A 23,691-nucleotide genomic window follows, 5' to 3' on the forward strand; every position below is an offset into this window, starting at 1 on the left:
GCCTAACCCTAACCCTAAATCATATCCAAATATATAATTTTTGTTATAATTTTTACGACATTGCCAATTTTGACTTTGTAGCTTTGCCATCTAGTGGAATACTTGGATTTGGCCAATGGAGAATTAATGGAGAATGGGTGTGAAAGATTTCACCAATAGAAATCGAAAGCAAGCAGTTGACCCAAAAATTAGCCAATCCTAGCAACGATTGAACGGGGTCAATGGGTGCAATATTGTGACGTAGTTGACAGCTGGCGCCAATGACTAGCCTCCATTGGAGATTGACAAATTACTATGCAAATCTCGGTCGCTGAATATGAAAGAGCGGCGTTGTCGTGAGGCATTGGGATTTCCCTGCAAAAATTGTCTGACATCTTATAAATAGCCTAAATTGTTATGGCATACGAGTAGTTTTGCAGGGTTTCCAAAGCCTCATAACATCCATAGTTAAGCATTCTGCCTAATAACACTGAAACAATTTTACTATGGATCTAAAACTATGCCTACCCTCTTGTTAAAATCTTCACATCTCTATACTTTAGTTACCTGATTGTCGATTCTCTTTCTCTAAACAGGCAACTGAATATATTTCATCATTTGTATTTCAATCAAAGAGATTCACTGTTACAATCTATACATTTTTTATATTGAACACCCCAATTTTTTTGAAGTCACTTTTCTATCTATCCACAAGGTGGCACCCTAAGCTTGTTATTCATGATCCACCATGATTTCTGCCCTGTATAGAACTTGACCAGAGATCCCCCTCCCCTCATCCTATATATTGTCCCAGGGACATCATACATCAGGGAACGCTAAACTGACCATAGATCAGTGTTAAAGTAACTTCCCAGTGTCTCCAGATTTTTTATGAAATATTACCTATAATTACTTAGAATATGAGTGAAATAGTTTTCCTTCCAAATGCTAATTAAGTATGTTAAAAAGCAGCTTTTGTGTGTTGGAATGGTGTGGGCGTACCCCAACAATAGAACGATGTGACCATATACCTGTCATTAAAAATATGAATGCTCGCAGAACGCTGATTGGCCAGCTCATCCTCCTCTAGACCGCTGACTGGTCAACTCATCCTCCTCGGGGAGATTAAGGGCAACTTCTTCAACTGACGAGAACAAATATATTCCTCATTCGACCAAGTAGGCTACCTACCATGTTTAGACTGAACTACTAGCATCAAGTGCAGGTAAGCTACTGTAGTAGACCTTAATAGTGATGACACCTTTCTGGCATGGCCCCATTGACAGGCTTATAATCCCTGTGTCAACTCTGTTTGAATGCAGACATGTGAATGCAGATTTTAATCCTAACCAAACAGTTTTGATCGATGATAACAATAACAACCCTGTCTTTTCAAAGCAGTATTATTTGTGTGTGTGTGTGTGTGTGTGTGTGTGTGTGTGTGTGTGTGTGTGTCTGTGTGTGTGTGTGTGTGTGTGTGTGTGTGTGTGTGTGTGTGTGTGTGTGTGTGTGTGTGTGTGTGTGTGTGTGTGTGTGTGTGTGTGTGTGTGTGTGTGTGTGTGTGTGTGTGTGTGTGTGTGTGTGTGTGTGTGTGTGTGTGATGTCAGTATAAAATGATTTGTTTTGTATTCTTGACTTCAGAACGTTCCGTGAATAAACCTCATGGATATGTTTGTTTGTGGCTCTGTGTGTGGGTCTGTGTATGTGTGTACGTACCTATGTACGTGTTTGTGTACTCTCTCCCTCAGCTGTCTGTCCGTCTCCCTGAGGTGAAGTGGTTGATAAATGAAGTCCACTTCTGCTCTTTCATCCCTCTCGTCTCCTGGATTAAAATTGAACATTTCTCAGTCCTCAATAGAATATCCACCATGTGTCACTCTTCAACACTTCAACACTCTTTGTCTGCTGCTAGTGGTTGTCCTAAAGTAACATTTTATTTCCAGTGTACTGTAGTTTTTTTTAAAGGTATCTGAGAGGCTGGTCTGACTGCATACCAACCAACTCACTGTATAAGGAAATTTACTTCAGCTTACTTAGCATACTAGAATGTCTCAATGCAGTTGGTTGGAGCACTAATGAAAGGCAAAATCTAACTCAAAAACGTTTCTAGGGTTTGGGACCTCTATGATTTTCCCCTCACTACCCGGGCCAGGTGCAGGGTAACCCCAGTGGGCCTGCCAGAAGAGGGTCGGGCTTTCTGAAGGCCAGGGTCACCCCCCCTCCACCCCCTCTCCCCCCTCTCCCTTGCTCAGGCAGTAGATGTTTTCATTACTTCCGACCAGGTGAGACCAGGTATCAGTGTGTGTATTACCTGTCACTGTCAGGCCAGCAATTATAGGATTTGAGCACCCTGAGCAGAGCAGAGTAGAGCAGGCCTCATGCCTGGGGCCTAGAGATGACTGAGAGTGCCAGGGAGAAGGACTGACAGTGTATGTGTGTGTGAGTGTGTGTGTGTGTGTGTGCACAAACACACACAGCCACAGTCCACATGGGTATCAAATACAAACACGAGAATGTGCACACACACACACACACACAGCTGCATTCCAGAGGGGACCTTCTGGCGTAGCTCACATGCTGTGTTGCCCTGTGTGTCTGTGGGTCAGTGATTTGTGTTGAGTGACAGTCTTTCAGCTCCCCGCGCTGTTTGTTTTCCTGAGACAGTGTCATCAATTCTGTAACAAGGGACCAGACACACCAACAACAGAGGCACACGGACCTCCCTGCTTCCCTGTATGCAGCGACCCCGACTGATGGTGCGTGTATGCAGTAGCCAGACATGCCTCAGTGGTGTGTGTGTGTGTGTGTGTGTGTGTGTGTGTGTGTGTGTGTGTGTGTGTGTGTGTGTGTGTGTGTGTGTGTGTGTGTGTGTGTGTGTGTGTGTGTGTGTGTGTGTGTTTGTTTAGTGACATGTTGCGTGCATGCAGTAGCCAGACGTGTTTTCTCTTCCGAGGCAATTGATCAAAGGTATATGCAGGCTTGGCATGCAAACTGAGAAACCACACCTTCCACACCTGAGATATCACAGACATCACCTCAAACATTTCCAACAGTCCATTTAATGTTATTTGCAATGCAAATATAAACCAGGGGATGCTTGTGTATTGGAATATATGGACGTGATACTGGCAAGCCTACCACATTGTTGCTATACTTTCAAACCACAGATGACAGTGATTTACATAAGTTTACATGTACGTTAATACTTGAGTGGTGGGAATGGCTTTGAGAGGGATATTCAATGTCACATACAGTAATGTTGGCCGCAAGCATCTCTTTCTCTCCCTCACTCCTCTCCCTGTCTCTCTTTTTCTCTCTCTTTTTTTTCTCTCTCCAACAAAGACCCTTGTATGAGACCTGAAGACATATAGCACTCTGATCTAATGCCTAGACTTTAGCTCAACAAGTGAACATAGTCTCGTGGAATGCAGGAGACCTGGGTTTGAACCCAGTCGGTCACACTAGCCCAGACCTTCACAAGTGAGAAAGCAGAAGGCGTGAACATACATTCCTACTAAATTCAGTTCTACAGCAATTGATTGATGTAGTGTTTACCCGACTCTGACTGACCAGACCAGAGCTCAGTATAAATATGTAGCTCTGTAACACAATAGGAGGAAGTGGTAGGCTCACGTCTGCGTTTCTACGTCCACCCTTTGGTTGTACGTCTCTATGAAAAGAAAAAACAAACACCCATTAATATTGGACCCTTAACCATGGTCTTCAATTAATCCTTTCGCTCCAAACGGCTCATAATTCAACCGGATCAATTTTAAACAATGAACAATGATGTCAACGCCACTGCGTTGCTCTCAGGAAATGCACAGAGGAAATGTAAAAGCAGAGTCAGAGAGAAGAGCGTGCTTCTCTTCCAGTTCAGGAAGATTTTTAGTGTGTGTGTGTGTGTGTGTGTGTGTGTGTGTGTGTGTGTGCGTGCGTGCGTGCGTGCGTGCGTGTGTGTGTGTGCGTGCGTGCGTGCGTGTGTGTGGACACGATTACATACTTGTGAGTACCAAAAGTCCTCACAAGAATAGTAACCCAACTAAAATTATGAGAAGTGAGGAAATTTTGCCAGTCCTCACTTGTAAAAAGGCTATTTTAGGCTTAGGGGTTAGATTTAGGGTTAGAATTAGGGTGAGGTACGTGGTTAGGGTTAGCAGTTAGGTTTTGGGTTTTGGTTATGGTTAGGGTTAGGGTTAGAGTGGGTAAGGGTTAGGGTAAGGGTTAGGGTTAGGGTTAGGGTTAAGTTTAGGGTTAAGGGTTAGGAAAAATTTGATTTTGAATGGAAATTAATTTTAGGTCCCCACAAGGATAGAAGAACAAAACGTGTGGTTCATGACAACTGTGTTTGTATGTAACCAATTCTGTAAACTCTCCTACATGCCTGTGGCCAGATGAACTCAACTCAACCTTTTGTTTTTGTTCCAACATGGCTGTCCAGACAGATGTTTCATTGAGACAGAAACATAGCAGCAGCAGGCCAAAGACTGGTAACCTCTGCCCGCACATCCTATGCACAAGATTTTACATTTACATTTTAATCATTTAACAGGGTTTTCCAAACTCGGTCCTGGGCCCCCGGGTGCACGTTTTGCTTTTTGCCCAATTACTACACAGCTGATTCAAATAACCAACTCATCAGCAAGCTTTGATTATCCGAATCAGCTGTGTGTGTGGGGGGGGGGGACCTTGATTTAGTTTGGGAATCCTTGATTTAGCAGATGCTCTTATCCAGAGCGACTTACAGTTAGTGCATTTATCTTAAGGTACCCAGGGAAGACAACCCCATTCTACTGAGTTTTTCCACTACAGTTTCTATATGTCTATTTCCTAGCGTGGGAGGTAGTGGAGAGGATAAGTATATTTAAGTTGCATGTTTCTTCCTATATTGCTGCATTCCACATCCCACCCTAACCCCACACAGAGACTCTGAACATGACTCATTACCAGTGTTGTAGATCACAGCCGTACAGGCCTTACATCCCCTGGTAGTGGGTCATATATACAAACACACACCTGCCCGGACCAAGGCTGCCTGGAGAATAAAGCTGCCTGAGTTATGAGTCCCACAGGGGCAGGGGGCAGGGGGGCAGGGGTCTGGGTATGGATCCGGGGGTGTTGGTGTGTCTGGAGACACAGACTAGCCTGACCTTACATCCTTCTCTGGTTCACAGACCGACCTCTGCCCCCTATACCCCTGGTGCTGTTCCTGCTGTGGTTTGTAAACTTCACCTATGACATGACCTTTCTTCTTACACACCAAATAATGACAGCGTTATTTCTACCTGTATTTCTAGTGTATTGCCACCAATCTACAACTTATAGCCACTAATTCCCAATCTACCAGTGGGTCCACACTATACCCACCATTAGAGAACGGTTGAACCACTGGTTAGCGTGACCCAGCAGTGTGGACGAGAGCTGGGTTGCACTGCAACTCTGGGCCTAAGCTACCCTCCGGCCTTGTCCTTTCCTCCAGAGAGGAGGAGGCCATCCGTCATGCTGGCCCAGGCAGAGGCACAATGGCATGGGCCTTTTACCCAGTGCTCAGCCCCTCTCACACACCCTGCTGATAACACACAGCTTCCGGGACCTTGGAAGGGGACTGGAAGGGGACTGGAAGGGTCTCGCCCCTGACAGATATACAGTCTGGTCTCTGGCCTGCTTATTCAATGTGCTGATGCCAAGGCAAATTGCTTAGGAACTCCCTACAAGGTTGGTCAGGGATAAGGAGAAGATACATTTTCTGATATATGTCCAATTATCAATGCCCACATTTGCACTACATACAATTGGATTGTTGTGCTTTAATAAGAAACATATTTTGAGGGACATTTTGGGAACATTTACCAATTCATTTGATATTTGATAGCTACTTTCCAGAGTTTTAATGTATTTTACATTAAGACCTCCATCCCAGACAACTCTCCACCCTCATCAATCCCACAATCCATCCCTCTAAAGCTCTTAACACCTTCTGCTGGGAAAACAAATCACATTTATGGCACTACTTCCATCTAATAAAAAGTATGAGCTGGCGCACACCCAGAGATATTTATTTAGTATAGAGGTGCTGACTGACAGCGAATTAAACTGTAAGCTATCAAAATAAAATAAATAAATATATATATATTCCATATATATATATATATAAAACTCCCAGTCATTTATTGGGTGAATTCCATCTTAAACAACACAGCTGATACTCTCTCTGTAAGAGATTGTGGAACACTTTCCCATGGACATCCTCTTTAAATGATCTATTATCTTAATGAAGTAACTACCAACTCTCCAGTACTGTACTCTCAAACCCTTAGCCCAGAGAGAGATCTACACTACAGGCCTACATTTTACATTACAGGTATTTGGCAGACACTCTCACCCAGAGCAATTTACAAGAGCAATTAGGGTTAAGTGCCTTGCTCAAGGGCACATCAACAGGTTTTTCAACTAGTCGGCTCAGGGATTCAAACCAGTGACCTTTCTGTTACTGGTTCGATGCACTTAACTGCTAGGCTACCTACGGCCCTGTCAGACAGAAAGACTGTCTCTACAGGTTAGTGTGTGCACATGTGTGTTTTGTGTGTGTGTGTACGTAGTAGCCTTCTCATGTCAAAAAGAACTGGAGCTAAGATGTTGAATATGGCCAGGTGGGATGACGGGCGTTTCATCATACCTTCAGTTTGGCTACATGTAACTCTATATTTTATTAAGGTAATTATCTCAGTGTAATTATCTTATGGAGAGTGAGCCACACCTACTTGAGTCATCTGTGAGTTGATGTGAACTAGGCCCACTAGCTACACTAAAATGAAATAAATGTCTTTGCACTGTTTGCTGCTCCCCTATGTGATGTGTTCATTTAGACTTTGTTTTATTTTTTACTGCTCCTGTGCTTCATCTGGATTAACATCTAAGATGAATTATTCTGCTGATGATCCTGTCTGTCTTTGAAGGCTTGGGCTTTAGGTCCATCCCTAAAGGCCTATGCCTTTATATCTCAGCTGTGTCTTGCCCTTATCTCCCAGCATGACCTTACCTGTCCTAATCATGATGGAGATGTTGTATCAGCATGTCAGTGTCACATCCACCGCAGGCCACGCCTACTAGACTACTATGGCGGGTCCTGGGTTTTGTTAGAGACCGGAAACAGGCTCTTCCGCACCATAAACACAGTGCTGAGCTTGGTAATGCGGCAGGGCTGACTGTGGCACGCGAGGACTACTGATAAAGTTAACAGACATTCCATTATCTCTGTGCAGCCTAAGAACTAAGCATGGGTGTGAAAATGCCCCCTATGTGGCCAATGTGTAAATGTATAAGTTTATAGTTTATAAATGTCTTAGTCTGTTTTCCTTGACAGATTTAGGCTGTCCTAAAATCATGACCATTGAGGCGCTACCATTAGCACGTGGTGAACCGAGTCATTACTATCAATAATAGCCTATCTGTAAAAAAAAATCATAATACTCTTTTTTTGTGTTTTATTTCCATTTATATTATGGAGTCATTATGCCAATGATAGACTGCATAAATATAGATTTATATTAAGTATGTTATCAGGCTGAATGCTGTTGTTAAAACCCTATTCATCCCCGTGGTTGTTTTCACAGGGCAGCTGAAAGCTGAAAAGTAGCCGAGATAATTACAATGGAAGGGCGTGTTTATTGGATGAAATATAAATGAAACGTTGCATTAGCTGTGGTCCTTTCTCTAATGATTTAGACCTATGTTGCTGGATTTGTTCAAATAACTTGATTCTCCAGTATCGCGCCATGCGGTGCTGCTTGTGTGTATGTGTTAGCCTTCTCATGTCAGAGAGACCAGGTGTTGTGTTGTACCAGGAGCTAAGATGTCGAATACGGCCAGGCGTGATGACTGGCTCTTCATCATACCTTCAGTTGTGCTACATATTAACTCTATATTTTATAAATGTAATTATATCAGCGTAATTATCTTATGGCGACTGGAGTGAGACACAATTATTTGAGTCACATGTGAGTAGATGTGAACTAGGTCCACTAGCTACACTAAAAATAAAAATACATCTATTTGTACTGTTTACAGCCCCTGTGCTTAATTTGGATAAACATCTAAGAAGAATGTATGTCCTTGAAGTGGGTCTTGGGTTGAAGATTGAGAAATTCGAAGCCTTGGGTTTGAGGTCCATCCCTACCTATGTTTTTATCTCTCAGCTGTGTCTCGCCCTGACCTCCTAGCATGACACCTGTCCTAATCATGACGGAGATGTTGTATCGGTGTGTCAGTGTCACATCCACCGCAAGCCGCGCCTCCTGGACACTATGGTGGTCCTGGGGTTTGTTAGAGATCAGAAACAGGGTAAACAAGAGCTCGGGGTTGCAGCAGAGCTGACAGTGGCACGCGAATACCATTGATAACGTTAACAGCCATTCCATTATCTCTCCATTCCATTATCTCTGGGTAGGCGAAGAACTAAGCAGAGGGGTGAAAACGGCCCCCTAAGTGGCCAGCATGTAAAAGTCTTAGTTCATAGTTTATAAATGTTTTCATCTGTTTTCTTTGACAGATTTAGGCGATGTCCTAAAATGATGACCGTTGAGGCGTTACGATTAAGCGCGCGGTGAACCGAGTCATACTGGCATAAAAAAATATGAATACAAAAAAGTTTGTTTTCTTTCGATGTATGTTGTGGAGTCATTATGCCAATGATAGCCCACAGCCTGTGTCGAAATATAGATTTGTATTAAGTATGTTATCATTCTGAATGCTGTTGTTAAAACCCTATTCATCCCCGTGGTTGTTTTCACAGGGCAGCTGAAAGCTGAAAAGTAGTCTAGATAATTACAATGGAAGGCGTGTTTATTGGATTAAATATAGATGAAACGTTGCATTAGCTGTGGTGCTTTCTCTAATGCTTTAGGCCTATGTTGCTGGATTTGTGTTTTTATTGTATCCTCCAGTATTTCGCCATGCGGCGTGTGTGTACGTGTTAGCCTTCTCATGTCAGAGAGAACAGGAGCTAAGATTTCGAATATGGCCATGCGGGATGACTTGCGCTTCATTTAACCTTCAGTTGGTCTACATGTAACTCTATATTTTATTAATGTAATTACGTCAGCGTAATTATCTGTGGTTTTCTCTAATGCTGTAAACCTATTTTGCTATATATTTTCTTTCTTTATCTTGCGGTGTCATGCAGCGCGTGTGTGTGTGTGTGGACTGTGCGACTGCAACTACAGTGCTCGTAACACCATTTAGCAAGGTGCATCAGTGATCCGTGGCGCTTAGCTGACCAGAGAGGACAACGGCCGCGAGGCTGCTCTGATTGACACAATAATAGCTTTTAACCCTCATACTATCAACATATTTTACATACATGCATTACCAACGGGGTCGTTTTGACACCAATCAGAAACTATTGGGAAAAGCAACAATCATAGCAAAATAGCAACTTCATTCTTATCAAACATCACTAGGCTTGTAAATAAGGTTATCTGTAATAGAATATTTGCAAAAGTATTATTTTTTTAACAGTAATTTGCATATTCTGTCAAATTAAAATATAAATTTGTCCCATGATTAATCTGCAGCTTTTTTACAAAGTACAATCGACATAAGTACTAAAAGTAGGCCTACTGATTCACCATAATTTAATTGTAGAATTATATATATTTTTTGTTATTAAGTAAATAGGCCTAATAATTTTGTCATATGTAGGTGATACAAACTACTGTAATTTAATGGGCGGTACACCAACATTTGAAATATAGCGTACTTAATTGTATTGACAAAAAGTGATTCATCCACATTGATCCCGAGAGACAAGGACCAAGAATACGCCTTAGTTCGTTTTATTTTACTTACCCTATTGCCAGGATTAGCATCGCTGCTAGTGAAACAATGTGAGTGGTAGGGCCTAACCGTCAGGATGCTTTAAAAAGCATTCTCAAATCCTCAAAATGACTTCAAACCAAATGTTATAGCCACCCAAATAACATAAGTAGTTGCACATATATATACTATTGGAGGATATATAGGAATTCTGGTATTTAGGCTATATAACATTTCCTGTAGTATAGCCTACCTATTTTTCTGAGAATACACACCAATATGTGTAGGCCTACATTTAGAGTGAGGCTACTTTTTTTATATATATATATTTTTTAAGTATTCATACCACTGACATTATGAGCTGTTTTGACTGCAACTAAGCATGTAAGGTCATTTGTTTTTATTGTGCTGTGGGTTGAGGGGGCTCAATCAGGAATTTTGACCAGATAAGCAGATCACCTGCAGTGATGGAGCACCTTATGTAGGCATACTCACCCTTTCCTTTCCTATACAACTGCTTATAAGTGTCATTTAATATTATGTCTCCAGAGAAACCTGGAATCAAATAAATATTTGTTTTTAGATTTGCACTAAACTTCCACAGAGCTGCATTATTTTCCAGAAAACGCATAGAGCCCCGAGTTGACTATCCCTTTATATTATGGCTATAATTGAACACATTTGGCACTAGAAATGTGTCAATTTTCAGATAAAAATGTGTCCAACATCCACTGAGTAGCTAGCAAGTTTACTAGATAGCTACAGTAGTTGCCTTGATAACCAAACAAATAGACTTGCTAGCTAAGCTAACCAAAACATCAGTCCTAGCTTGCTATTATGAAAATCCAATTTAACATTCCCAATAATGTTTTCAATTCGACTTTGGCTTTCAAAAGCAGCTCAAACATAGAACATGTAAGAATGAACTATAGCCATTGAATTCTACCATTCTGATATACCATGCATTATTTAAGCAATAAATAAGGCATGTTTTGTCATACCTGTGGTATAAGATCTGTTATAAACAGTGGTTTGAGCCCTGAATTCTGATTGGCTGAAAGCCATGATATATTAGACCGTATACCATGGGTATAACAAAATGTTTAGTTTTACTGCTCTAATTACTTGGTAACCAGTTTATAATAGCAATAAGGCTCCTCAGGGTTTGTGATATATGGCCAATATACCATGGCTAAGGGCTGTGTCCAGACACTCCGCATTGTGTCTGAGTGCCTGTATTACAGCCCTTAGCCATGGTATATTGGCCATATACCACAAACCCCGGAGGATTTTTATTCCCTTTATCGCGCGGTACTGTGCGACTGCAATCTGCAGTGTTCGTAACACCATTAGCAAGGTGCCTTATTGCTTCATTATAAACTGGGTGATTCAAGCCCTGAATGCTGATTGGCTGACAGCTGTGGTATATCAGACCTTATACCATGGGTATGACAAAGCATGTTTTTGTATTGCTCTAATTAGGTTGGTAACCAGTTTGTAATAGCAATAAGGCACCTCAGGGCTTTGTGGTATATGGCTAATATACCACGGCTAAGGGCTGTATCCAGGCACTCCACGTTGCGTTGTGCGAAGAACAGCCCTTAGCCGTGTTATATTGGCCATATACCACAGCCCTTCGAGCCTTATTGCTTAAATATACCACAGCTGTCAGCCAATCAATCAGCATTCAGGGTTCCAACCACATAGTTCATAAAGGGAAATAATGCACGGCCTAGAATGCCCTTCAAGCCAATCAGAAACAAGTATTCAACAATGCCATGGTATAAACACCTTTACTTCTTTCTATGTAGATTCAGAGTGTAGGCTGAATTCTGTGTTGCAGTTCTATCAAGAATACACACCATTGGCAGAGTTTTTATACTATTGGCAGATTTCTTTTATGCACAAAACTACACAGTCATATGATATGTGGTATAGAAAAGTAAGGTGCAATCTTAGGCGAGTGCATGGGGTGCTGGTCAAAATCTCTTATGCAGGTCCTCCACCCTCTGGTGGTACAGATCATTTGGGGTCAATATTGATGCAAAAACACTAAACAATGGTTTATTTTTGTTAAGAACAAGTTGACTGACAAAGTCATTAACAATTTGAAGAATTGTATTACCCACCTTTGGGCTGTGTTACAAAAATATGCCTCTGGGGTCAAAATACGCCAGTCGGTAGTATGAGGGTTAACAGACATAAACAACATTAACTCGACAAAACTTGATAGAAGGACATCGAAAATGGTATAATTATGCTAGCCAAAAAAATAGCACAGTGTCACAGCCGGCCGCGACCGGGAGGTCCATGGGGCAACACACAATTGGCCTAGCGTCGTCTGGGTTAGGGAGGGTGTGGCCGGTAGGGATATCCTTGTCTCTTCGCGCACTAGCGTCTCCTGTGGCGGGCCGGGCGCAGTGCACGCTGACCAGGTCGCTAGGTGTATGGTGTTTCCTCCGACATATTGGTGCGGCTGGCTTCCGGGTTGGATGCGCGCTGTGTTAAGAAGGAGTACGGCTTGGTTGGGTTGTGTTTCGGAGGACGCATGGCTCTCGACCTTCGTCTCTCCCGAGCCCGTACGGGAGTTGTAGCGATGAGATAAGACAGTAACTACTAACTATTGGATACCACGACATTGGGGAGAAAAAGGGGGGTAAAAAATATATATTTTAAAAAATAACAATATAGAAAGGAGGACTAGTTTTTGCCCTGACCTATGCAAATTAATATTTGTGTCACTATTATGCTAGGTCTATTTGATTATTCAAATAATAATTTGGATTGGTAGCATATAGAGACATAAACCTAAAACCATTCATCAGAAAGTCACTGCCTTTACAGTCCAAGCATGTCCCCTCGGATCCTGATGTCAGTGGTGGTGAGATAATCTCATGATGGATTAGAAATAGGCCTATCCAAAGCAACCATGTCTGACTGCCTTGTGCTATGGAACACATGCGGTCAGTCAGCGCTCATTTAGGCAACAAACGCTCACGGTCTCAATTCAGTTTCAAGGCAGAATTAGACATTAATTCAAATGTCATATTTCGTGGGTGACCTGCCTGCATTTATGCCTGGGGAAAGGCAAAGCCTCGACATTAACATAACAGTTCACAAATATTATTTCAAACATTATTTTACCGGGGCTTGTAAAAATCAAGCACATTCGTAGAATATAAGGTACTGAGCAAAAAAATATAAACGCAACATGCAACCATTTCCTCGATTTTACTGAGTTACAGTTCATATAAGGAAATCAGTGAATTCAAATAAATTCATTAGGCCCTAATCTATGGATTTCACATGACTGGGCAGGGGTGCAGCCATGGGTGGGCCTGGGAGGGCATAGACCACCCAATTGGGAGACTGGCCCACTCACTGGGGAGCAAGGACCAGCCAATCAGAATGAGTTTTCCCCCACAAAAAGGCTTTATTACAGACAGAAATACTCCTCAGTTTCATTAGCTGACAGGGTGGCTGGTCTCAGATGATCACACAGGTGAAGTAGTTGGATGTGGAGGTCCTGGGCTGGTCTGGTTACATGCGGTTGTGAGGCCGGTTGGGCGTACTGCCAAATTCTCTAATACGACACTGGAGGTGGCTTATGGTAGAGAAATGGAAGTGGATATTCCTGCAGTCAGCATGACAATTGCACGCTCCCTCAAACCTTGAGACATCTGTGGCATTGAGTTGTGTGACAAAACTGCACATTTTAGAGTGGCCTTTTATTGTCCCCAGTACAAGGCACACGTGTAATGATCATGCTGTTTAAACAGATTCTTGATATGCCACACCTGTCAAGTGGATGGATTATCTTGGCAAAGCAGACACTTCACATGTTGCATTTATATTTTTGTTCAGTAGAATCTTAAATGGTTCTTTGGCTGTCTAAATAGGATAACTCTTTGAAGAACTATTTTGGGTTCCATGTAGAACCTTTTCAACAGAGGATCCTACATGGAATCCAAAAGTGTACCTGGAACCCAAAAAGAACCCTTTTGGAACCTTTTTTTCTAAGAGTGTAGCGGTAGCCCATTACTATTGTAAATAAACCAACGGGAGTAAACCTTTGGCTCACCCGATCGAGTCAATAAATTCCACCTAAATACATGTGTAAATTATCTGTGCCCCTAGGCTAAAATAGCCATAAACAAAGTCTGTTTCGGATTGCTCCACATTTTCATAGCGGTGTAACCACATCTTAAGCCAATACAAGCAACGCAAACCGTAATGGATTACTTTGTTTTGGAAAACACAAGTGCACGAATTGTGTTTATAGCCCTCTCCCTACACTCCCTCTCTCTCACTACTCCCCCTCTCCCCCTCTTCCCGCTCTCCATCTCTCAAATTGGCCGTTTTAAAGACATCCATCTTTAGAAGCCGGGGTAGACGCTCCTCCAATCTAAACAGCACTCTGCTGATGGCGAGCGGATGAGATTATGTATTGTCTTTCTCTCCCCCTTTCATTCTCTCTGCACGGTTTAGGCGCTACCGGGGCTTTTGTCCCTGGCGCCTGTCCTGGGCCACTGTAGACATGCGACTTGAGGAGAGTAGAGGTGTAACATTACAACATCTCTGATTATCCCTCTGGATTTGCGATAACGTTTGCTTGCAGACGGTGGTCCATATATCTGAAAATAAATATATTAAATATATTTAATACAACAGGATGTTCCTTAGCTGTGTGTGTGTGTGTGTGTGTGTGTGTGTGTGTGTGTGTGTGTGTGTGTGTGTGTGTGTGTGTGTGTGTGTGTGTGTGTGTGTGTGTGTGTGTGTGTGTGTGTGTGTGTGTGTGTGTGTGTGTGTGTTCGTTCCACTAGTGAATCATCGTCCATGCTTGGTTCTCATTTTGAAATGTTGATCAGTGTTGTATAGTTTAGACCCCTTCATGCATCTATCTTCCAAGGACTAAAACATATATGGACTAAAGGAGAGGGGCAAGGCATTCAGAAAAGTAAATAATATTGCAAAGTTATAAAACATCTCAACACAAATAGTCGCAGTGCAAGACCCGCAGTGTGCTCTGTTTCCTGTCTGTCCTCGGCGAGAGGAGCCAGTAGACACAGTGGATAGTACTAGAGTGAGACACTGGCAGGTCTGGATCCTGTCCACATACACGTTATTCTCACCCTATTTCTCTTTGCTTTGTGAAAACATCAGTTAAATGAGTCTGCAGCTACATAATGCGTGGAGTGTTTAACTTTTAGTTGTAAACCAATCAACTAGACAAAAAACATGTATTCAGAACAAATCTAGCTATTTAGAGTTATTCGTTGGCTGTAGACCACTTGTACCTGGTCACATTATATAGGATAGCTGCATCAACATGTGTAAGTGATTATTAGATTAGCCAATAAGGCCTTCGGAGCTGTGCTATATGTTTGACTTCATCAATTCGAACGATAAATGAATTATTCACACAAGCATGCGAGGACAGACTAACAAATAATAGCTTAAGTAAATGCCTATAATTGTAGTCCTAATATTATTATAAATCATTAGACCTATGCCAATTATTATAGTTTGGATATTGTTTCAATGTAGCCTAATATAAATAAAAGCTATGTGCTATGATTTATCATATTTTCAACACAATTCTAAGACAGAAATATCGATATGCAATGTAAACGAAAATGTGTGTGAATGAATATGACAATGTTGTATTTGATGTTTTTCAAGGATTCCCTTGTAAGTTTTTGTTCGTTCGTTTAATAAATGTATGGGGGAAATGTATTCGTTTTGGTGTTTTTTTAAAACATGTTGTTGTTATTTTATACTCTTACCAAATACTAGGTACGCCTATATTCATTGTATTTAGTTATTGACCGGTAAAAAAATAAAAATACTTCACACACTATAAATATACAAATGCACTTGTAAATGTCTGTAGAAGTAAGTGATTAGGTTACAAATGTACACTGTATAGTGTAGCCTATCAATTAGTAATACAGTAAAGCAATCGTTACCCTATAATTCTGTTATAATCCCCCCCCCCCATTATCTTATCCGCGGTTTGTGGAAACAGGAAAATAAGATTTGGGTTATCTAAGTGTGTGTGATGATAGGGAGAGTAGCCTAGAGAGATCGAGAGAGAGAGAGAGAGAGAGAGAGTGCTTAAATCGGAAACTACACTGATAGCAACAGATAATGTGTCATTAATATCAGTATTCCTCTCTATGCTGCTTATCAGCATGTTTTCTTAGCCTATTAAACCAGCCAAAAAGAAACAGTCTCATCCGTGCAGGCCTCCACACACACTGACTCAATCTCCCACTCTACATGAAAGACACATGCTTTTTCTTCTTCCATTTGTATAATGAGGAAGGCTACAACTATGTTGAGTTCATTATAGTTTCAGTCGGTTACTACTCCATTTTTACACTATTCAATGTGAGCTAAGCTATATGCAAACCATGAACGGATATATGATGAAAACCGGTCTCCTACCTGTACAGAAACTGCATGCAGACGCTCTGAGGGCTGATACCACATTCAAGTTATTCTAGCCTATGCCTACTTCTTTTTAAATTTCCCATTGAAATAAAGACGTATTAATTTAATGTAACATAATACAACATTTCAATAGTTGTTACTTGATAATCTTCCCTAAACTCTAAATACATATAAGAGCTTGCGCCCTCGCTCCATGCAGTCACCCATCCCATTATCTCGTGACGTCACAGGGAGGAAAAGAAGCGTCCGCCTTGAGTCCTCCAACAAAACAGAAACTGCATCTCACCAAATTCCCCAACAAGCTAAACAGACACCGTAGGCGAGGCAGAGAGCGCAGGGCAGAGAGACGGGAGCTGTCACTTCACGAAATAAACCAGTCCTCTTTTGCATAGCTCCATGAACAAACAACAAGCAAGGCTCAGCAATCATTCAGGCTACTGTAGAGGTTTTCTTTATTCTTCTTCAAAGAGACGAATAGCCCCCCTTTTGGATCCGTTTACTCTTAAAAACCGTCTATCCAAACAAACACCTGCTTGAGGAGTTCTTTATGCTCGGATGAGCCACTTCACCAAGGGACTATAATTCCTACTTCATGTGAACGAATAGGTGCCGATGATAATAATGCTTCCTAGCCCTGTTATTTCTGCCTCCACTACGCCGTTCTCAGTCAAGGACATACTGAAGCTGGAGCTTCAGCAGCAGTCCCAGCAGCAGCGGCTCGCCTCACACCTTGGGCCGCCCCATGAGTGCTCTCACCCGGTGTCGCAGCAGCAATGCTTCGCCCTCCAGTCGCCCCCGTCTTGTATGCTGGCTGGCAGAAACAGGGACAGTCCCAGCCCCGGGCTCTTGGAGAGAGAGGCGGGGATGTCCTACCTGGGTAGTCTGACCGTGCAGGAGCGGCTGATGGAGACGGGTCTTGCCGGAGAGATATTCACTTCCCCGGGGCTACAGGGACACTCAGCCGACACAAGCCTGGAAGTTGAGCAGGAGGACATAGACACCAGTAAGTCAGCGATTGATTACCAGCATACATAGTATCCTAACCATTTGATTTTAAAATAAAGTATTATATTATATTATATTATTCTAACTCTATTATGATTGCAATATTCTAGATTATCAAGATCATTAATTAAATCCAATTATATGATAATACACCCATACATATATATATTTTTTTCTTCTTCCATTTAACAAGAGACCACTTCAGTTAAACGATTACAATATTAGCGCCTTTTATAGAAAGCGATAGCTTTATTTTATTTGTCATCTACATAGAGGGTTCACCTGTAAATAAATAGGTTTGGAGAGAAAACGCTCCAAACGACAGCATTTTGACAAATTGTGCATGGCTGAATCGCCATATAAAAAATATGAGCAATCCAACATCCTTCGTTTTCAGAAATAATTTAAAGAGCCATGTTGTTTTTCAGATAAATGTACCTACTGCACTGAAATGAACCTTTAGATAAGACAGAAATGTTGTTCCACGCAATTTATTTCCTTTTTTAGAAATTACAAGTAATATTGGGCCAAATGCTTTAATTAGACCTATACGTTGCATATACCCTAATTATTTAATGCATTTACTCTTTAGGTTGATGTCAGCATTAGTGGGACTTCAAGTGTATTGGGACATTTGTGTTTGAGGGAACTGTACTATGGTAATTTTGCAACCCAATCACAACAAATGTCATTGGGTTTTTGCTAAATGGTTTTGTTTAGTGTGATTTCATTGCAGTGTGTGTGGTCAGGTTTCTTAGACAGGGTGACCCGTTGAAACGCATGAAAAAATGACATACATATGAAACCTTGAGCTAGAATGATAAGGCTGTCGTTCTGTCAATTATAATTCAACGATCTAGTTTTTTAATAACCATTCATGTAAACAGAGTTGCAGGATGTAGGAGTGCTGAGGGTGCAGCACCCCCTGAGAAAACAGCATTGGATGACAGTGGAAGGCATTAGAGGGAAATAAAAGCAAGGAAAATCAATTATGTACGAAAGGGAGGATAGAAAAGAGGCTCACTTTATGAAAGGGGACCGAATTTGGGGATAGTTGAGGTGTTTCAGGATCCGGTAAAAGCTGTTCCGACGTCTTTAGTTAGATTTTCACGAAGAGCTTGGAATGTCCCGAAATCAATGTTCTAAGGGCATGGAAAGGGTTCAATCAAATGTTATTGTATAAAAACAGAGAGTATGTTATCTACAAGCCTGTACAAATGCTTATTTGTGAGTTCATAACAAGTGTGAGGTGAAGTGGAACACTAATGTATTTCTAATGAGAAAATAGTATCCCAGTTCATATTTTTCTAAAGTGTCCCACCAACACTGAAAGCCACGCTTTAGCAAACGTAGGGGTCTGAGGTTGTTTTGGGGGGTTTTAGCAACCCCTGAATAATAAATGGTCAAGCTGTTTCATCATAAAATTGTAGATAAGACCCTAATTCATTAAAATAAACATCACCCGAGTATGGGTAGACTGATTTTGATTGTCTACATAGTGATCTACCAAAAAGTGTCCGACTTCTGCATATATCACCCTATTTAGACCATGGGTGGGAAAGTGGTGGCACGAGGCCGTTTTGTAGACCGCAGACCCCCCAATCACTCAGCTCATGCCAGCTGACACATTTTAGATTGGTAAATTAGTGTAGCCAGCTATGGGGGCCCCCATTGATTTTGTTAGCCACTCTCACCCAGATATCATATTAAAAACTGAAAACATTTATCTCCATTCTAACTACATTTAACTTAGGGCCCCCAAAAGGCTAGGGTTGGCTCTGACTACATGTGTGGCGGGTATGGATGTGAGTATGCAGACCCGCGAGCCACTGCCGCTATTCATGATGAGTTCAGATTTCTTGTGGCCCCCACCCCCATCAAAGTTCCCATTAAAATGAATACATATATTTGAAGTAAAACTGGTTTCAAGCCACAGACTACACTAAAACAACAACATTTGTACAACAAATCATAGGAAGGACTATCTGATTTAATTTTCTCTGATAGGCTAAATTTATATTTGTGTCATTGATTAGTAAAGACTCGAGATTACTTTTGAAAAACATCAGTAGCCTAACTATGGACCTCCAGGATTAGAATAGCTATTTTGTATAGAATGAAATAATTGATAAATCTGTCGTCAAATATGACTAAAATCTCTCTCCCCTCTCTTTCTGGAGAATCTTGTGGCCTAATAGGAGTGAGGGACTGCGAGGAGTCCACACAGGTGCACTCGGACTTGGAGAAACCCCCAAAACAGCAAAGGGCCCGGCGGAAACCACGGGTACTCTTTTCCCAGGCGCAGGTGTTCGAGCTCGAGCGGCGCTTCAAGCAGCAGCGTTACCTATCCGCCCCGGAGAGGGAACAACTGGCCAACACTCTGAAACTGACCTCCACACAGGTCAAAATATGGTTCCAGAACAGGAGGTATAAGTGTAAACGGCAGCGGCAGGACAAGACCCTAGAGATGGCCGGACACCCACACCATCCTCCCCCGCCTAGGAGAGTGGCAGTCCCGGTGCTGGTGCGTGATGGGAAGCCCTGCCTGGCTGGATCTCAGAACTATAATACATCCTACACTGTTGGAGCGGCCAGCCCCTATAGTTATAATGGCTACCCGGTTTACAATAACCCGGTGTATACTAACACTTACTCATGCACGTACTCTAGCCTGCCTGCTCTAGCGCCCAACACTACTGCTAACGCCTTTATGAATATGGGTCTTGGAAACCTGGGCGTGTCGCAAACTCAGGCCCAAACACCACAGGGAACAGCCTGCCAAGGAACTCTGCAGGGCATTCGGGCCTGGTAGCTGAATGTGTTGATCTCCAGTTGAATAACATTTGCTTTGTTGATCAAGCGTTGATGAAGTTGATAAATAACTTACAGTATTTTGGGATAAGTAAAAACCTTTATGTGTCCCTTGCAGCACAATAAGGATTTATCGTTGAAAGTCGTCATATTGAGACACATTTTGTACAAAGAGATTAGATGTTTCATCATCAACGCAAAAACGTGTTTTTAAAAGTTGGACTATTCCAAAGTCACTGTTGGATATAGATATATACTGTGACAGCATTGTATACTGCCTAAATCCCCATGCGCAATTTGGGATAAACTATTGGGTGCTTATCACTCAGGATGTGAATGGCCTATGCTGGCAAACATTAGCAACGATTATATCTGCGCTTTACTTAAAAAATATGACTTTACATGTAGCCTACTACAAATGGCAAAGGGGGCGTTACCAGTGAAAACCTTCTACATCATATCAGGACATCCCCAAATAAAAGATCCAAAATCCATGAGGATTTTGTTTTCTGTGTACTTTTTTTGTTGTTAATTTGAGATGTATCCTTGTGCACCTGAACAATGCCCGCTGATTATGTTTTGTTGCTGAGGAAAATAAGCATTTATTGAGAAATAAAGTGAAACATTTTGGTATCAAAATGAAGGCATATGTTGATTATATATTCAGAGGGAAAATGCAATTGTGGTATCTTTTGCACTCTCCATCGTAGTGTGTGTGTGTGTGTGTGTGTGTGTGTGTGTGTGTGTGTGTGTGTGTGTGTGTGTGTGTGTGTGTGTGTGTGTGTGTGTGTGTGTGTGTGTGTGTGTGAGAGAGAGAGAATGTGATTTTACACCTTGTGAAACTTTAGGTGTCTGGTCAAGTTCCTTCAATCCCATTTAGAAAAGGTGTGTTGTGTTTCTACATAAACGCATAAATATGTGCGAACAAATTTCGGATTTATTCATGGCGTTTTTAAAATGCTTTGATTGACAGTGGTTGAAACCGTAGACCTAGCCTACTTTCTGATACAATATGTTCTCATTATTGGCCATTGGTTTGGTTTTGTACACGTTCTCCAGAAGCGCCCCGCACTTCAAGGGCGTTTGGTCTCTGTTTTGCATTCAGTTTCACATTTATTTTCCAGAACGACGCTTATGCTGATTATTTGTAATCTAAAGATACAACTAAACTTAAGAAAATATCACCAAAAATACATAACGATTAAAGCAAATTGATTTTCTTCATGTTATGCTATGTTAGGCTATTCCAAAAATAAATGTTTGAGATATGGTTCCAGCATACTGTTCGCCATGGAAGGCCGTTTTCCAGCCGTCGCTTTGGAAGAGCTGAAGAGAGAGGCACATATAGCAGAGTAGGCCAGAAACACAGACAGACACAGACAAGAGCCAGAACTCAGACAGAATGGAAAATTGAGAATTTAGGCTAGAGACGTTATCCAGACAATGCGCTATAATGGTCTGATCGCGCACCCACGGAGGGCCCACAAAGACACTCTAGGCTAGCATACTATGCTGAACTGATCTCTTATTAATGGCCTAGTATAGAGCCCCACAGTGGAGGTATCTTAATACCCATAAAACCTCGCGGTCAAACAGGGAAATGGTTCCTGTCGTTTATCCAACATTCATTTTTCCCATAGGGTTTTTTAGAAACACTTCTAACAAGGGCAGTGTTTCTTGTAGGCTTTACCCTGTCATAACGATTTGTTAACCATGTAAATCTCTCTCGTGCCTTTTATCAACATAGTCGGTTCTATTTACGCTCAGATTTGAAAATAGTAGTTAGTTTTAAATTGGAAACTATGTAAGACTACAAATCCCTGAAAGTTCCTGCACATTATTTCTAGCGGACATCTTTGCTAACAGGTATTGTGTCAATTTAAAACTTGATCAAGACAGTTCACAGAATTGTACATCTAAAGACATTTAGCCAATTTATTCATTACTACATTTAGCTAACATTAGATAGTTAATCCAGAGATTCTTAACTTTGCCTCGATTCGGCAGTTTCCTCCAGATCATCGTGGCATTTGTAGTTCTGTATGATAGCCACATTAGCAGCTAATTAGCATTTCATTTGGGTGGTGGGATGGGGTGGGGGGGTGCTTCTAATTAGGGTTGTCACTCATCTGCAAATCAGAGATGTGGCTTTTCTGGTCTACCTGTACAGAAATTAGTCACAAAGAAATACATCATTATATAGTATGGGAGCGGGCACCAAAGGCAACTCACGAATCAACCATCCCAGCTGTAAAAAGACATTTGAAAATAACAATAGCAAGGCTATATACAGACACCGGTTAGTCAGGCTTATTGAGGTAGTATGTACATGTAGGTATGGTTAAAGTGAATTTGCATATATGATGAACAGAGAGTAGCAGTAGCATAAAAAGTGGGGGGGGGGGGTGGGACACAATGCAGATAGCCCGGTTAGCCAATGTGCGGGAGCTCTGGTTGGTCGGGCCAATTGAGGTAGTATGTACATTAATGTATAGTTAAAGTGACTATGCATATATGATAAACAGAGAGTAGCAGCAGCGTAAAAGAGGGGTTGGGGGCACACAATGCAAACAGTCTGGGTAACCATTTGGTTACCTGTTCAGGAGTCTTATGGCTTGGGGGTAAAAAACTGTTGAGAAGCCTTTTTGTCCTAGACGTGGCACTCCGGTACCGCTTGCCATGCGCTAGTAGGGAGAACAGTCTATGACTGGGGTGGCTGGGGTCTTTGACAATTTTTAGGGCCTTCCTCTGACACCACCTGGTGTAGAGGTCCTGGATGGCAGGCAGCTTTGCCCCAGTGATGTACTGGGCCGTACGCACTAACCTCTGTAGTGCCTTGCGGTCGGAGGCCGAGCAATTGCCGTATCAGGCAGTGATGCAACCGGTCAGGATGCTCTCGATGTTGCAGCTGTAGAACCATTTGAGGATCTCAGGACCCATGCCAAATCTTTTTAGTTTCCTGAGGGGGAATAGGCTTTGTCATGCCCTCTTCACGACTGTCTTTTCGTGCTTCCGGGTTGGAGCGATCTGGTCGCATCCGCGCTTCGGTCTGCAGGTTGTATAACTTTGTATAACTTTTTCATTACATTTCATTACATTTCATTATAGTACAACGGTCTGATTTGTCTAATCTTAGCAATTTCCTCTTAGCTAGCTACATAGTCGTCGTTGTATCAAAGATAATTGCGTAATTATCGTATTTCGTAAATCTCTATCTGTCCAACACGTTCACCGTCTACCGTAGCACTGTAGTACTATCACACTCAACTGAACGTCTTGATTAGTGTAGTGTTAGCTAGTTACATAGCTAGCTACATAGTTGTCTTTGCTGTCTTCGTATCCAAGATAATTGTGTAGCTTAGAGTGTGGAGTCTTAGAGTGATAATTGCGTTATTATTGTATTTCGTCGCCCTCCTATCTGCCTAGCAGCTAGCATACGTTCACCGGCTACCGTAGCACTGTAGTAACTATCACACTCAACCGAACGACTTGATTAGTGTAGTATTAGATAGCTACATAGTTGTCTTTGCTGTCTTCGTATCCAAGATAATTGTGTAGTTTAGAGTGTGTAGTCTTAGAGTGATTATCTTAATTCACCGAGGTTAGCTAGCCAGCTATTTTGTCGTC

At 41.9% G+C, this 23,691-nt stretch overlaps 1 protein-coding gene across 1 annotated transcript; it reads left to right on the top strand.

Moving 5' to 3' along the window:
• Positions 1 to 16,828: 16,828 nt before the first annotated feature.
• Positions 16,829 to 20,697, top strand: LOC115113061 (homeobox protein Nkx-2.5-like). The gene is made up of 2 exons (XM_029640275.2): positions 16,829 to 17,251; positions 19,434 to 20,697. The coding sequence occupies exons 1-2, from the start codon at positions 16,861 to 16,863 to the stop codon at positions 20,063 to 20,065; spliced, it is 1,023 nt and encodes a 340-aa protein (XP_029496135.1). The 5' UTR covers positions 16,829 to 16,860; the 3' UTR covers positions 20,066 to 20,697.
• Positions 20,698 to 23,691: the final 2,994 nt, after the last annotated feature.

Source organism: Oncorhynchus nerka, linkage group LG28, assembly GCF_034236695.1.
Source record: "Oncorhynchus nerka isolate Pitt River linkage group LG28, Oner_Uvic_2.0, whole genome shotgun sequence".
Classification (NCBI taxonomy): Eukaryota; Metazoa; Chordata; class Actinopteri; order Salmoniformes; family Salmonidae; genus Oncorhynchus; species Oncorhynchus nerka.

Excerpts from the sequence above, each read along its gene's own strand:
- LOC115113061 (XM_029640275.2), top strand. The coding sequence starts at position 16,861 with ATGATAATAATGCTTCCTAGCCCTGTTATTTCTGCCTCCACTACGCCG. Across the intron at positions 17,252-19,433 it reads GCAGGAGGACATAGACACCA|AATCTTGTGGCCTAATAGGA; the intron begins GTAAGTCAGCGA and ends CTCTTTCTGGAG.